Source organism: Clinocottus analis, unplaced genomic scaffold (genome assembly GCF_023055335.1).
Source record: "Clinocottus analis isolate CAN_PGR_092001 unplaced genomic scaffold, fCliAna1.0.p SCAF_22, whole genome shotgun sequence".
Classification (NCBI taxonomy): Eukaryota; Metazoa; Chordata; class Actinopteri; order Perciformes; family Cottidae; genus Clinocottus; species Clinocottus analis.
In genome coordinates this window covers 5,871,471-5,888,217 of record NW_027175954.1, presented here as the reverse complement: position 1 = coordinate 5,888,217, position 16,747 = coordinate 5,871,471, and the positions used below count along the sequence as shown (strand labels likewise).

The window sequence follows — 16,747 nt, the reverse complement described above, 5'->3', positions numbered from 1 at the left end:
CACTCAACTACATTTCAGAGGGGAAAACTATGGACAAGTAACATTTCAGATAACGATTTTACATTAAAAAAATATGTAATATGATTTTATAATAGAAAAGAAAATGTTTAAGAATACATCTATGGTTCCTCATCCTTTTTGGTTTGTGACCATTTACAAAATTGTCCCTTTACACATTTCAGATGTCAAAAGAGTAATTTCCCCTCTAGACTTCTCATATGGTTTCGTTTAAATAAAGTTTTGAGGCCCAATAAGTTTAAGTATCTATTATTTTGCCAACAAGGCATTATTAGAGAATATTTAGTTTATTCTTCTTTCCTACCCCGCTAATCATGTCATGACCCTCAGGTAAGGGATCAACTGATTAAACTACATAACGATAATAATACGTCATGATAATAAAGTTCATAAAAGATGAGCTGCACCTTTGACCAGCTATGACAGTAACATATTTTTACACATTAATTCATTATTATTGATAAATAATAGAATGTATAACACAGTCAAAGGCCTTCTGGACATTTACTAAAGTAATGTACTTTAAACAATCTGTGAACCACTGTAAAATACAGATATCATTTCTTAAAATGCCATCGTGACTTTCTCCCCTTCCACTCATTCTGTAGAACAATATCCTGCTGTAATCTTTGTCATAATCGCACGTCAAAAGTAAAATCCTGAACTTTGGGTTTGCAGATAACAACAGACCCTCTACCAAACTTTCTTCATTATGTTTAATAATCGTTCCTCTGGGCTTTAAATTAGTCCAACTTTGCTCAGGATGACAATTAGTTGTCTGATGAAATAAAAAGGAACTCAATAAAAGCCATCTTATTGATATCATTTTCATCAGTTTGCAATGATTGTGAGTTTGTCTGGAGGGTCATGATGTGTGCTTGTTCGAGAAGACTTTCCCTCTCTGCCACAGTGAACGATACGAGCCATAAATACCCAAACTACATTTATGATCCGCGCTGTGCCAACACGGGCGCCAAATCAAAGCCTGAATCATTCAGCATATTTATTTAGCTGGCAACTTCATGGGCAGTCGAACCTGTCTGTGTGAACTCCTTTGCTTGTATTTCCTGCTGACGCAGGCTGGAAAGTGCAGAGCCAGTGACAGTGGCTCTCTCATTAGCAGGTTTTTGGTGGAGACTCCAGAGCCTGTGTGTGGCCTCGAGCTGGAGGACAGCGCTTTCTTTCTGCATACCTCTTCTTTCCGTGGATAGCCTGAATGTACCTTTTCCAGTGTGCGAGGAGATAAAAAAAAGGCATCCAATGTTACAGCGAATAAAAACCTTATCCAAACAAAGGTCGGGTATAGTCATTGCTTTCAATCAAAGACACATGTGAGAAGACTGGACACTTGAAAACACAACATTGTAAAGCACAGAGTTTGGTGCTGAATAACTATTGCTGCAATTACTGCATTTTACTGACAAGGAATGTGAGAAAATGATTTATTTTGTCTCTCACCACTTTTAACCAAAAAGATGTAATTAAATATCCATCAAATCTAAGTGTAGTTCTGTTACATGATATTGCTCCTATTGCTATAATAAGGTGAAGACAAATATGGAAAACAGAAGAAGATAATAGTGAAAATTAGGTAAACCCTGAGGAGTCACACCGTTGTTGTTTTTTTTACACAAATATGAAGTATCTGGTGAAAACATTTACATAAGAGGTCACTCTCAGACTTTTCCACAAAGTCTGAAAAATAAGCTTAAAACTGGAGGAAAAATCGAGCACGTATTATTAAATAATTTACAGAGGACTTGGAGAGAGAACACAAATCATATCCAGCAAGACGGCAACAAGACAGAAAATATCCTGTACCACTGTGCTCGGATGGTTTCATAGTAGTGCCAGATGTTTATGCTAAAGAATTTGTACTTACTGATCCAAATGAGTAGGGCTTATCTTGGAATGCTAGCTACACAGACTTTTATGTAAACGTATACTGCAAAATGCTTGTAAATCACAAACAATATTGCAGTAGATATATTGTAGCAGCTTCTCTGGCCACCTCATAACATCTGGTTCAAACTGCTTTTACAACAACCTGAAAAAAAGCTTGAAAGTAGCTGCATGGCACTGCTGCTAAGATTTAAGCTTTAAATTTATTCAGCATTTTTGTAAGCAAGAGGAAGGGGCATGAAGAGATAAACTGATATGTGAAAGAACAAGTCCTCTGGCTGATAAATGAAACCTTATTTTCAACATAATAAGGTATACGGAAAGAAAAGCCCCACAATAATGCTGATGCGTTTGATGGTTTTGCAAATTGTAGGTCTCCTGTTGATGATAGAAAAAATATGTCCCACTCTTGAGAAAAGTCAAAACTGGACGTAGTGAAGTTGAATAAAACTGTTGTAAAAGGTCTTGAAAGTGGCCTCTCGGAGAGCTTTTCAGCACATGTTGCCACGTTGTCTGAAGTGATGGAGGACAGTGATCACATTCAAAGATGCCGTTAAATAATTTATTTTCAATCATATTCCATGTTCATTATTTTATTTTTTAAAAAGTAAGGGGTTTCAACTTAACCAAACAGATCCTGCAATAGTTGCTGTACAAGAAGCATTTCAAAGCATATTGTCTGCAATGCATCAGCCAAGAATGGGACTTACAAAGTCTTATTTGTGCCCTTGAAAAAAAATCTCAAACGCAGACAGTTAGTTGTTTGGCGGTTTAAGTGACCTTGAACTGTTTCACGATTTACCGCATTAGTGTGTCTCCAAAATATATTTTATTTGGATTATGGTCAGTTGACATGGTGGCATATCATCTCACTAATATAAAAGTTCTGTTACATTGTAGCATGTAGTGCAACTACATCCCAACACTTTATGGATACAAAGTCATCTTTAAAAAAAAAAGACTTTGTATTATACATTCAGTATAATGAGGCATAGTCACTGCAGTCACTGATATATTTTAGCTGTGTGCATAATGTTTATTAAAGGCCAATAGTTTCTCTCTTCCAGGTGAGTTACACAATCACTTCCCCCCCCCCAAAAAAATTTGTTTGTTGACTTAATCATGTATATTTACTTTATTTGAGAAAATGAAAAAGGTACCCAGTAGAGGTTTTGACCAGTCAAAGTGCAAAGAACCATTGCGTTGTGTGTCCTATAAATACATATTCCTGCCAATGGTTTCGCATTATTCCACTAATCTGCGAGTGGCGGCAACATCCAGAGAAACGTAGCAATGCGCAAACAAAACATTAGGAAGAAGATCGCTTGAAAGTAAACTTGGATGTAAAAAATGCAGGTTTCAAACTGTTTTTGAAATGTTTTCTGAGGATGGAAATTCATTCAGCACGTTTTTCAGACCTCAAAGAAACACACGATGCATTTCGGGGAGTACACTGAATGTAAACAGAACTTTGTTTGCTTACAGGAAAACTTCACAGAGCACCTTTAAAATGTGAAGCCAAGTTTTCAGGGCCTTTTACATTGTCATGCACATGTTATGTCATGCAAAGCAACAGGTGAATCAGCCCACACTTTTATCATTTGCAGCTTGTTAAATAAAGTTTTGTGTGTCTGAAACAAGTCTGTTCTATTGATTAATTGTATCATTCTAAAAACATAATGCACATCTCATCTTCCTTTCTTCTACTCAACAAAACATAACAACACAAGTACTAACCAGTCAAGTTTAACAAATGATACAAAATACATTCTTTTTATTCATTCACCATTGTAAATACACAAAACAAATCAAAAGTATTAACACAGACAATATTTAGTGAGATATAAATCTTGACACCATTTACGCAAACAATTTTGGAAATGAATGTGCTTGTCTCTCTTCTTCGAAACATCCTTTTGATGCATTCAGTCCGTAATAACCGTCAAAGCTATCTATGTTTGTCGCCTCTGGTTATACACCCAGATTTGTGTCATTTCAACTACATTATTTTGAATCTATCCAACTGTGCTCGTCCCATTTCATCCCTCATTACTCTTCTCACCTAGATAACTTTGCTGTAATGTTTAAGAGTCATATTTTTTTATTATATGTACATGATATACATTGATTCTTAAATACATTTCATTGTTTCCAATCTATTTACAATATAAGAGCTTATTGATATTTTAAATGGTTACAAAATATGTGTAGTTGATGCTCTAAAAACATTAAAGCAAAAAGAGGCAAATGTGATATGATATTGAATATGTAGGTAACAAGTGAATGTTTAAAGAAGTTGTACTGAGGGGGAAAAGCATTGGTTCACCTTCAGTACCACAAAACTGCACAGTATTTCATGAGTAGTATGCAGTCATATTTGAAAAACTGAAAATAAACACGTCCAAGTGCCATCAACATAATGTTGATTCAAACTGAAATTCTCCTTGAAAACATCAGGTTCTTGGAGCCTTTTTGATGCTTTAATCAATCTTCTCTTCTCTCATCTCCATTCCTACTGGCTTTGTAAACGGAAAACATTGCCCTTCCATGGCATCCTTGAGTCCTATTCATGTGATTGGAAAAGCAGAACCATTCTCTGGTCTGGTATCGAAACCACAAAGTCTAAAGCAGAGTGCTACCTCAGTGCACACTGTTTTAACACACACAGTTGTATCACAATAGATTGCAGCTGTATCGGACAGATCAAACAAGGTTTCCACAACGGACACAATACGTTATCTCTCTTCTTGTGGCTGAAACTAGGCAAGAAACTAATGTCCCACATGAAACTCATCGCTCTGCTGTACATATTCTTTAATTCTTTGGTTTAAGAGTATTATTGAAGTTTCTGAATGCTGTTACACAAGTTAAGCTCTAGAGTGAAATATGTTCCTCACATGATATAACTGGTATTTTGTGGGTCTGGACATTGTTACTGGTGGTTCATGTTTCGCATCACAATAGCTGAATTCCTCAATACTTAAAACAAACACCAAGTCGAGTGAGATATTGAAATCTGACCAAACAGATAACAAGTCAGTCAGAGCCAGTAATGAAACACAGCATTACACACATCAGATCTTTGGGGTTTGGTAAAGAATGTACTGTGCAGTAAACATATGGCTTGTCTATAAATAGTGTAACTGTCTTATTATTATAAGTTGAGGCTCGATAAAAGACTGTTATGTTTGTTGCCTCCTTCTTGAAAAGGTTCACACCTATCACAGCATACTGGCTAACTTTGTGGCTCCCTGAATGTAACAAGAATGTCTAAAAAGATTATCGTAGCTGTGAGCTCATTAATCTCACGAACCCACGGGGTGTGTGTGTGTGTGTGTGTGTGTGTGTGTGTGTGTGTGTGTGTGTGTGTGTGTGTGCGGGTGCAGGGATGGACCACTCACAGCAAACTCCGTAAAGCAATCCCACTCACTCTCCAAATAGCGAGCTTAAACCCACACAGTCTGTTCTTTCTCTTGTTAGTCTCTGTCTTTTACTCCTTTTCAATACAGCCACAACTCATCCTTTAAAAATCTTCCCCTGGCAGACGGAGACAGAGGCCTCGACGCCGAAAGCAGCTGCCCCGGCTTCAGATCTTCTGGCACATGTGGAGCCTGGACTTGGACGAGGAGGTGGCGTCTTTCCACACCTTGCAGGAAAGGCCCTTGGCACAGTCACAGCGCTGAAAGATTTCCAGGCCGTGAGAGCCTTTCTTCCTCTGCTTGGTGCACACCTCTCCCTGCCTCAGCACCGGCTTGCAGATTTTGGTCCAGAAATGGCGGGCGCAGCAGTAGCCCTCCGAGCAATCAGACGAGCGCAGGCAAGGGTCACCCTCATGCCCTAACAGAGGAGGACACGAGACAGGGTGGATCAGTGGAGAACCAGCGAGCAACACCTCGACAAACAGTGTGTGGAGTTGACATATTGTCCGTTCAGAATAAAAACCAGAACCAAGTGCTTCAAGAGGGACATGAAAGACCTGCATGCTATTATAAATCATCCAGCATCTTGCAGTTTCGCTGTATAGGGCTTTGGTTAAATAAAGCACAGGAAATGTACAATTATTGCTCATTAAGCTGTTATGTTTTCCATACGGATAAGTTTATTCAACCCTTTCTTCACGTTTCAATTCAGATTGCATTATATGTGGCCATGTCAGAGACCAAAGAAAAGCATGAAGCTTTCAACATAAATCAAGAAAACAATTTGCTTATTCTGTATATTAACCATACTGTCCCATCTGGTCCGGGTCTGATATTCTTGGCAGGATGTGAGCATTGCTCTCATGAATGCATAATTAGTATAATTTAGTCCTACAGTTTTTGAACGTGTATAACCTCCTGCCAAAATCTTCATTCTTCAAACCAGTTGCCTGTATTGCTGACAAAACCACACTTTGCTGAAAAGTTATTTCAAATTCCAAGCATCAGCGTGATGGACCGCTAAACCTGACTGCTTGTTCATTGCTTCAACACCACGGTCGCTCGGTGGATTTTTACGCAGACTTACATAAGGCCATTACATTAAAACAATGTTAAAGGCGAGGGAGTGAGTCGAGCACAAATAAAAGTAAATGGTGTTATTTATAGCAACTTTAAGTAGTGCTGCTATTTTCATATTGATTTTAGCATTGCAGCCATGCTGTCTTGAGGGTGCATTTAGAGTTGAGCAATTTAAGTGTCTCATTAAACGAATTGCTTTATGGATAGACCCTTACATTGACTTAAATCGGGCGACATGAACACTAAGCAGGGGGCTCAGGGAGTTATTAGCTATAATCATGCCAAACCTGCATTCTGTGGCTTTCACTTGTGTATCGCACAAGTGTGTGTGCTGTCAATGACAGGGTTTGCATGGCTTTATGTAGGTGCAGAAACAGCAGGGCATTGTGGTTTCGGCTCGGCTCCCCATGCTGTGTGTTAGGCTCACAGACACTGACACATGAGCAGAGGGGTAATTATCAACATAGTTTGTGGATTGGCGTCGGACTCTGGAGGACATGCAGACAGTGAACAACAGAGAGATTCTGCCATCGACAGCAGGAAAGCTGAGAAACAGAACAACAGTGACAGTGTTTACAGACGGCAGGGTTTCCAGTGGACATGTTTTAAACATAATCTTACCTTTGAGGGAATGCTTAGCATGTGCCTTCCCACTCTTCCTCCAGCTGTGGTCTTTGGTGGAGAGTTTATTATGCTCATCTAAAGCTGAGATGTGAGGCGAGAGCACACTCTCAGAGATAGGGACACAAATATCTGCAGACAGAATAAAGAAGAGATCAAACATGACAGAAAACAAGAGCAACTTTACTTTGACAAGAAACAAGCCAACGAAGGAGATTGCAGTTAAAAGATCTGTTTAATGTGGCAGGAGCTTAAAAACAAAAACAAATCACTATTTCCCAAAAAAGCTGCTACACCAACTCTTACCACTGATTTCTTTTATCATCTATTGAAAACAGTTAAAAAAAATAGGATTCTGTCTGAAAGCATGTGTTGAACATTATTTAAATGTACTGGCTACTTCACCAACTCTCTGGGCTAAACACTGTACAAGTCATTTTTTCCAGAATGTCTGCATTAGGCAAGAGATCTCATGTCTGAATTGTATCCTGCGGTCACATTATAACTGAAACTGGCACGTAATGAACACATGTTTGTGTCAGCCACGTACAGTTACTGCATCGGTTCCCAGGACAGCACATGGCATCTCGATGGCAGCGCTTCTTCCGCCTGCGGCAGGTGAGGCAGCGAGAGGGAGCTTGTTGAGGGCTGTGGCAGTAGCTTCCCACGCTGCACTCCTTATCATTGCTGCATGGGTACACCTGCTGAGGAAGTAAATGCGTTTACTCGCTTTATATAAGATCATGCAATAAGCATCACGCAACAAGCACACTTTTATCATTTTACAAAAGGTGCAGGTAAAGTGCAACATTTCAGCGCTAACAGACTTCATAACAGCTCTCCCCAAAGCTGAACACCTGTGTATGTGGTGCCTGTAGAGTTTCAACAGGCTACACAGCTCCAACCCAGTGAGACACTAGACTACAAGTACAATGTGGGAGGTTCAAGGTTGTCGGTTAGAATCAAACACTGCAGTGCAATGTTGGTGCCAATAAGGTTGCAGTTGCTCCGCCCATCTGCTCATATTACGTCAAAGGTGCATGTCAGACGGTGCAGTCATGTTTTATGTAATCTTTGTGGCTTTACAGTGCCAAGCACAAGCAAGTCTGATTCAAAAGCTCAAATACCTGAATTATACAGAAAATGTTGCCTCTTATATTTGCCTTTGATGTATTTGCCTAAAGGGGATAAGACAATATGAAACACACACACGCACACGTGGCTGCGGCATAAGTAACACATTCCCTTAATTGCATCATTCAGACTGGCCCCGGTGGCCCATTGCCACATTGATTATATCAAACTCTGTTCAACATCTAACGTCTTGAAACAGTTCCTTTTTATTGGGCAGTGAATCTTCTCGTAATGGCAAACCAATGCGTTATCTCCATCTAAGGGAATTTAATTAAATGGGGCACACAGTTGTTGGTGGTGCGTTCTCTCCCACTCAAGGACATCTGCTATGTTCACAACATTTCTCCCAGATAATCAGAGTGCTGTGTTGCAGAGGACACCATCGTAAAAGAGAAGGAACGTAGTGGATTTTATTTGGTCGCAAACCTGCAAACCTCACTTTACGCAGACATAACACAGTGACTGCATTCCTTCTAATTCCATTCTGCACAAGGCGCACCATAGTTGCACCCTGCACCTCAGGTCGCAAAATTCAAATTGTAGCAGTTAACAAGCCAAATAAAAGCCCTGTTATGCTCAGGTTGGAGGCATTTGGAGAGACTCTCATCTCCAGAAAATAAAACATATAGTTTGACAAAAAACAAGACCTAATGCAGATGCAACTAAAGCCCAACTCAAAGGCAAGCAAGCATGTTAAAAATTGTATTTTTATTTTAATAGCATTGAGTGTTCTAGATAAAAGCCACATTGTATTTAATCACAGGTTACCTGACTCAATACCAGTCTGAGAGCTACACACATCATTGGTTCTTGAAAGAAACAGTGCTATGATTTTTTGTACAAATGTAACTTTGGATGTTTAGAACAAACCAAATGCCATTCACCATCCCTGTATTGGTGGCTGAACTCTGAGCAGCATGTAGAGATCTGAAACATTGACAAAATAACCCAAAGCTCTCTGCATGGCATGATACTGTTGGGGGTAAGTGGGGAAATATGTTGTTCTCTGTGGTTGAACTCTCTACAATTTTCTAGGACAACATACTGTAGGGATTAACATATCTCCCACTTGTGTGGTCATTTGTTTCAGGTTCCAGACAATAGAGTTGTTACAATTTCCAAACCAAGGGAGACTTCAGTTTCTCTCAATTTTTCCAAAAGTGTTCAGAGGCTTAATGAGTCTACAGGCATAAGTGTGGGGCAATTACTGTAGCTAATTATACTCATTCATAGTCAATTTGCCGTTATTTGTGCTTCAGTATTTTTGTGTTTACACTGAAAAGTTAAGACATATTCTATTGTTCTGCAAAGCAAACACAATAACTTGAAGTCATTCCATTAGTGAAGTAAGAAGACCAGCTTGACAGACACAAGACAGCAGTGAGGAGTACAATTGAACCCACGCTTAGTTTTTCAAGAACAATTGTGTTCACCAATGGGAAGATTTACTGGTACTTGATTTAATTCCCTACACATGCAAGTCCTGTCCCCATCAGACTTGGAGCAGGAGCAAAGGACGTTGTCTTACATTGTTTCACAAATCAAATTAACTCTCCAGTCCAAATGAAATGATGTTACACATTTGCACTGAATTAATCAAGAGAGAGAGACATTTTTAAGAGTTACATGGAACCATCATTACTCTGGCTTAACCCACATCTGTTGGGCAAGAATTATTAAAGTTTAGGTCACTGTGGTTCTTGAATTGCTGCACATCCTTATATGATTTTACCCCATTTCTCTTTTGATTCATAATGGTTAATAAGATGGATGGACACATCTAAATATGCAGGTCAGTAAAAATATGGACGGATTGTAAATTTTGTCCAGTGTAGACCGACAATAGAACAACATGTTTGGCTGGCACACCACCACCGGCACCACAACCACATTTAGCTGGCATTGCACTGACAGATCTGATTTAGTGTGGCTTACCACTGACAAACATGGAACAATAAACATGAGAATGAACAAGAAAGAGGTTTGAAACTCCTTTTGGGGTGTAAAAGTCAGCAGTAAGGGACTGCCATGCCCAAAAGAACAGGCACACATGAATTTAGTGTCCACTTGTTGTAATGAACTCAACGATATTCCAGCACATTGCAAGTTGTTACCCGACAACATGCTTTTGTTCTAGAAAGTGAACAAGATTAGACTTATTGGACAGATGCCGTACTGACTTTCTTAGCCTGGAAACACATGGAGGCAATGATACAGATGTAGAAAAATGAGCAGGAATATTAAATGGAATCCACATCCATCATTGTGACAGAGTCCCACAATACAGATGCTTAATGTGTTGATAAAAGTAACAAAGTTTGATGAATTCCAAATAGTTCTTAATTACTACTGTGTTTAGAGCTGTTCTCAGAATATTCAAAGGCTTCGCTTCAAATGGGGCACGCCAACCGAGTGTCCACATGAAGACCAGTTTACTTGTCGTAAGGAGAACTATTCAGTTGTAGAGGCTACTGTCTTCTGGAGAAACTCAAATCTGAGAAAAATAACTCTGGTTATGTTATTAAAGAGTGTCTTGGCTTCGGCATGTGGGGAATTCTTATAACAGAGTCTGAACAGAAAACTTGGTGTCTGAAAAGCTTCGGCATTTTCAGACAGGTAGAGTCTAATGCTGAAAAAACAGCATCAATGGGAAGCGTAAGATCCAGCATAAGGAGCCTTTCAAATCAAAGGTCCTCGCAAAAATAATGATAATAACAATAAACCTACAAGATTAGTTTGACAGTTTGGTTTTCTTGCAGTCAGTTAAATGAGAAAATTGAACCCTCTCACATGCATTCATTATAGAGGTAGAGTACGGAAGCATGAGCCTAGCTTATTTTAGCATGAATGCTAAAAGCAGAGGGAAATAGAGGCCCACCAGCGCCTGTAAAGCTCACTATTTAATGTAATGATTCTCCTTTGTTTCATTTGTAAACAAACAAATGCCTATTCCATAGACTATATAATAATCGCAGTTGAGGAAGGAAATATGTTCCAAAGAGAAGTTAAAGAAAGTGCAGTGGGAGTTTTTTTTTTCCCTGACATGAAAAATGTGCTGTTATCTAAATATGAAGATAAATGAGCTGGGCCATGTGCAGCAGTACTTCGTACTACCTGCTCTGATTCCTATCCGTCTTTCTGGCCAGAGGCTTGGATCGATTACAGTGCATAGTGCATGTGGAGCGAGAGCGAAGAGGAAGAAGAAGAAGCACAAGGCTCACCTTTTCCATCGAGGCCCAAACCGGTAGACAGCCCTTTGAAACTCAATGATACGAGGCTGACCGCTGAATCACGCATGATAATCTCTCCTTATCTAGTCATGTTTTAAATCGCCTCATACGCAACTTCTGAGGGATGGGGTTTCATTTGGATGCATCTCATTTATCGCACATCTTTTTTCTGCTGCTCCCTTATTTTTCCCTCGACTGCTTTCGCACATAAAAGCGCAGCCTCGGGTCCTGCGGAGGAAGCGGGTTGCAAACGGTGTACTCTGTAGCCTCTCTTGGTATGCTGGTGAGATGATAAAGGGAGAGACAGACAGAGGGCCATAAGGGAAGCCCCTGGCCCTGTCTCGTGCTGCTCTCGTGCTGGTTAAGCATTGTGGCTTTGAAGAAGAACCTTAAATGTGCAGGAGCAACAATCTCCAAGGGATTTACTGCCGGATGTACGGGGCTTTGAAGCATCCCCCCTGGTCTTTGGGTCCTTTATTTTCCTTGGTAATCATTCCAAAGTGCTGATATAATTTCCTATAAGTGCAGTGTAATGCATAAAAAAAGCACACACAAAATATTATCTCTTCTGTTTAGTTTTAGTCTGAGGGTTGCATATTTAGGGGCGTATAGGTATGTAAGAGCGGTTGCGTCAAAAACAGAATGTTTTTGGAACAGTTTCGGCATTTTGCAAAGTGCACCTTTTTTAACCATGGAGCAAGTGAACGCTGTCTTTTTATGCAAGTGTTAAACACATTGCAAAAGTCAATTATATATTTTTCAGAACTCCCCTATCAAGAAAAGTACGAAAGAAAAAATTGCAATCTTCCCCCTTTTCTAAACCCCCCCCCCCCTCTCCCCATCTAATAATTGTCATACGTCCCTTACCGTTTGTACGTGAAGGGACTCTGCTGAGAAACAAGAGCAATGCATACCCGCTGTACATCCATTGTGTTTGTCTGAGTCAAAAAACATGATTAAAAAAAACTACAATCAATCTTAAATAAAAGATTCTTCACACTCTTGGTACACAGCCACACTTTTTGAGCTCCATGTCGTGATTGCACTTGACCTTCAGAAATCAGGCCAATAACCTGACACTGTGAATGGTGTTAATGAGTGGCAGGGGCCTTACAGAACCAAATAAATGATGTCACTGAATAAACAAACTTCATATGCCCTGAAAGCACAGACAGCCGGTATCAGATAACATAGGGATGGCTGCACACAAGTCACTCGTACAAACCATGTCTTCAAACACAGTTTGGCGTCTTTCATCACTCAAAACACATGTGTTTATGGGCACGTCCCTTTGAGTGCTGGAACCCAAAGTCTCCGAAAACTAGACCTTCCTTAAGTTAAGTATACATTCTGGGTTGATCTTATTCATCGGACACGAGGAGAGGCACACAGGCAGCGTACACGACTGCTCTCTTCAAAGACTATCAAAGGAAAGCGGAACAACTCTTGATGGTAATCTAGGAGGTATGCTGCTCCACAATGTGTAATCCTGTGGAATGAGAGGTGCACAGGTCTCCTCTCTCATTGACAGGTCCAATTCAGTAAAGAAGGTTTCCACAGGAGACCCCTAATGGCTCCAGTGCAGGGCCCTCACAGCACCCATGGGACCCACAGACCGGAAAAGCCACAGGACAAGAGACTGAAGCACAAACTGAGCCGAGCGCTAACAAGCTCTCGCACCTCTTTTCTCAGCTCATTAGGATCACTAAACGTTCATTTTAGGTGAGAGAAAGAAAGAGAAAGGACGTGGCTCCACTTTTATAGGCAGAGCCCTCAGAGATCGCTTGTAAACGTGTGTTGAATTAATTAAAGCTACTAGTTAAGGCTGACTGACAGGCCGCTGATGTTTTACAGACACGTACCGCATGAATGCCGCTACGCTGTCGGTTCCCTTGTGGGTTCAGAGGTTACAGTGGTGAGCACTGCCTGCATGCCCATGCTATCCATTTCTGTTGGTTCCCTTCCAAGGAGCCAACAGTGCCACCCAAGAGTGCCGGCTGTCACGGTCTACCATTTTGGCTTTCTCAGATTTACTGATGTGAAAGGGGGTCAGACAACGAGAAATCCCTGAACGCCAAGGGATAGCCAAAACCTGACCCTGGTTTGTGTGAGGCTTATGTAGACTTTATTGCCACACGATGTCAGCAGCTACAGGAAATAAAAGCACATTAAGCTGTCAAATAAGGCTCTGAGCAGCGTTTCTAATCTGATGGCTAAAACACCAAATTATACTCTTGTTTCCTGCTGCAGCAGCTTGTCTCCACAGGGCGGCTGGACTCTCTCCCTCGACCATTTGCTTCATTGGAAAGTTAACAACTGAGGGGAATTTTTAAGGGGGGATTTTTATAAAATTCTAATCTTTAACTGAAATACCCCCCAAAAAATGGAAAGGTTAAAAAAACATGTCCATTGTGGTGAATTGTTGATATTATCACTCACATAGCTGGCAAGCTTACAAGCACTCCATCCTCCAGAGGTGTGATAATCTGCCAACTATGTCTCACCAATCGTAACAAACTCAGCGGCATGACGCCTTCATCATACTTGCAGCATATTGACTCGTAGGTTTCCCATCATGCAGATGCCGGAGGATGAATTTGAGTTGATGCATGCCCACTTTCCAAACTCACACCCAAGCTTTAATCAGCAGTAATTCACTTCACAATTGCAGACGACGATGGAAATATTTTTGGGGTGCCTGCTGTGAACCACTTCAGAAAGAAAATTACTCGGTAATGGGCTGTTTTGTACTATGCAACCTGTTTCAGGGCATTTATTATAATTCAAAAAAAATCTAAGGTAGAGTAATTGCAGTTATATACTCCCTGTGATCGCTCCTAGACTAAATAGACACCACACTTTGCCATTACAGCCTTGTGAAAAGAACTGAATTTTTATATGTGATTTTTTGTCTGCTGATAAATGGCCACTGTATGATGAAGTGCAGAAGGTCAATGACATTTGCCGGCCAACATCAAGCTGCATATATCTGTCCAAGGCTGAGCAGCAGCTGTTACTTTAAAGCTCTGGAAAGTCTCCTGTCAGCCAGAACAAACAAATACTGTGTATATATATATATATATATATATATATATATATATATATATATATATATATATATATATATATATATATATATATATATATATATATATATGTATTCCATCCTGCAATACATGCCATTACCATCTTCATTTGGACACATAACATTTGACTTTTGCAACTGAATGGTGGTACAGATATTGTTTCCCCTCCGTCAACTCTCCCAAACCGCTCCAGATTGTTGCAATGGCAAAGATGTAAGCTGGCGTTCAAATTCAGGTCTGGCAGAGTAGCTTGAGGTTGGAGATAGTGGCTTTTTCATAATTTTGCTGCCTGAGTTGGATGTCAAGCAGCCACTCTCAGCACTACACACTCCGCAGATATACAACACTATCACTACTGCAAGTGATATCACAGACAGTTGAGCAGGCCAGATGTCAACAAGAGTTAAGGGTGAGACCATCAGGCAAAAAGACAACACAAGAGTGATCAGCTGCTTCAGTGAGCTGCTGGAAATGTGGCAGTGCCCTCTGCTGCTCAAAGGGTACTCTGATGTCTCAACACAATCAGACTCCAGCATGCTCAATTAAAACTTAGAGTTAGCGGGCATGGGAAATTAAGGCTTTTGTCAGTTTTTTGCTCGACTGATGAGGCATGTTTTTTTTTGCCACACAAGTATCCGTTTTTCTCTTAAAAAAATAACTATATTATCCACTTATGAGAAATCAAACGTTGCTTTCGTGGCCAAGCAATACAAATCTGCAGCTCTAATTCCGCACTTGGTAAAACTTGTAATGTTCACAACTTTTAACGTTTGCCAAAAATGAAACCTGCCAAATGTTTAACATTTGCAATCCCATGTTTGCTCTCAAACTACAGTAATGTGGCACTGTGTTGAAACAGCAGGTATTGATAACTTTTTGAGTGGGTATTAAGTGGTTGGTAAGAGTATCCCTTTGGAGGCCCACCAGTAAGAATCTCATAATCCCAGCAAGCGTCTGGACCACTTTAATGACACTAAGACCCAGACAGAAAATTACCCCAAGTGTTAACTTTTTCTCACATTTTTGCTGGCATAAATGATTTACCGTCAAAGTGCGCTGCACCCGACTGTGGCGTCAGGTCTGAAAGGCAATTAGGGTTTATGAGGGGTCCAATCCCTGCAATTTCCAATAACGATTCCCACGTGAGAGAGCTCTTTTAAGGCATTGGGCTATTTTACTCTAACACCTCAAGATACAGCTTTTGGAGACGTACCGCACAATTTCGCACGCTTTTCAGGCTCAATGGCACACTTATAGTGCAAACAAAAAAAAATCTCTTCTTGTTACGCTTATTAGACACTACTTTTTGAATCGTTAAGTTAATATGATCACTTTTAATAAATGGCTATAATCCTTCAACCCGGGCTGGCTTTGCGCAACTGTAGGTGCTGCGTATCCACGTATGTCCCCATGATGATCACATGAATGAAATTACCTGCGCAAGGATGTTATATTTCTTGGTGATCCCGAGGTGGACAGTTTCGGAGCGGTTTGTCGCGGGCGTGGGTGTCCCTCCCAGCAGAGCTGGCTTGATTAAATTCGCCTTCGGGCGCGCCTCTGATACCTGGCTTGTCCCCGTCTTCAGTGTCGCGACGAGAAACAGCACAGCACAGCATCTATTCCAAGTTAAGATGAGCATCCTTGAACAAAAAAAAAAAATCTGCTATACCAAAAGAAATGAAGAAAAAGATCACTTGAATAACATTAACTTTGTGCTGCAAAAAAAAAGAAAAGAGAAGCTTCTCATCGAGAAGTGCGCGCCCCGTCAGTGTCCATGCGTTACGCTTGCCCGACTGCAATACGGAGAATATTGATGGGGGCCACGTTTTTTCTTCAGTAAATCAGATATTCAGAAAAATGACTGCCATCGACACGGATGTCTGAAACAACACAGAGCCCAGTGTGGAAGCGGAACAATGAAGACGTGAATCTGTTCAAATGCTGATGCTCTGAAGGTCAAAGAGAAACTTGACAAGAGGTTTCCTCTCTGTCTCTGTCTGGCTGTGACTGAGCACTTAGTCCTGCAGCCGGGTGTTTTATGATCTCGGATACTTTCTTTTTATAGGATTCTAATGAGTTTGCTTCCTCCGCCCCTATTCACAACTGACAAAGAATGAAACTGATCTGTGTGCGGCACTGCTGCTTGCACATTGTCGTCTCGACACCGGCACCAGAAACCCCTTTGGGAAAGGGCTATAAAATTATACACTGTGTATTTTAACTGGGCGCTTGACCCTTTTTACTGCGTGGAGGTTGG

The 16,747-nt window shown here is 40.5% G+C and overlaps 1 protein-coding gene across 1 annotated transcript; it reads right to left on the bottom strand.

The window, feature by feature from the left end:
• Nucleotides 1–2,970: 2,970 nt before the first annotated feature.
• On the bottom strand, nucleotides 2,971–16,474 carry dkk2 (dickkopf WNT signaling pathway inhibitor 2). The gene is made up of 4 exons (XM_068589052.1): nucleotides 15,926–16,474; nucleotides 7,591–7,744; nucleotides 7,041–7,172; nucleotides 2,971–5,757 (listed from the first exon to the last, which is right to left on the bottom strand). Exons 1-4 carry the CDS (start codon nucleotides 16,127–16,129, stop codon nucleotides 5,507–5,509), a joined length of 741 nt encoding a protein of 246 aa, XP_068445153.1. The 5' UTR covers nucleotides 16,130–16,474; the 3' UTR covers nucleotides 2,971–5,506.
• Between the last annotated feature and the right edge of the window lie 273 nt (nucleotides 16,475–16,747).

Bases quoted from the DNA above. Each gene is read 5' to 3' on its own strand.
- dkk2 (XM_068589052.1), bottom strand. From the start codon at position 16,129: ATGCTCATCTTAACTTGGAATAGATGCTGTGCTGTGCTGTTTCTCGTC. The intron at 7,173-7,590 runs GTACGTGGCTGA...TTCTGTCTGCAG, and splicing joins TGGGAACCGATGCAGTAACT to ATATTTGTGTCCCTATCTCT. The intron at 5,758-7,040 runs GTAAGATTATGT...CTCCTCTGTTAG, and splicing joins TGCTAAGCATTCCCTCAAAG to GGCATGAGGGTGACCCTTGC.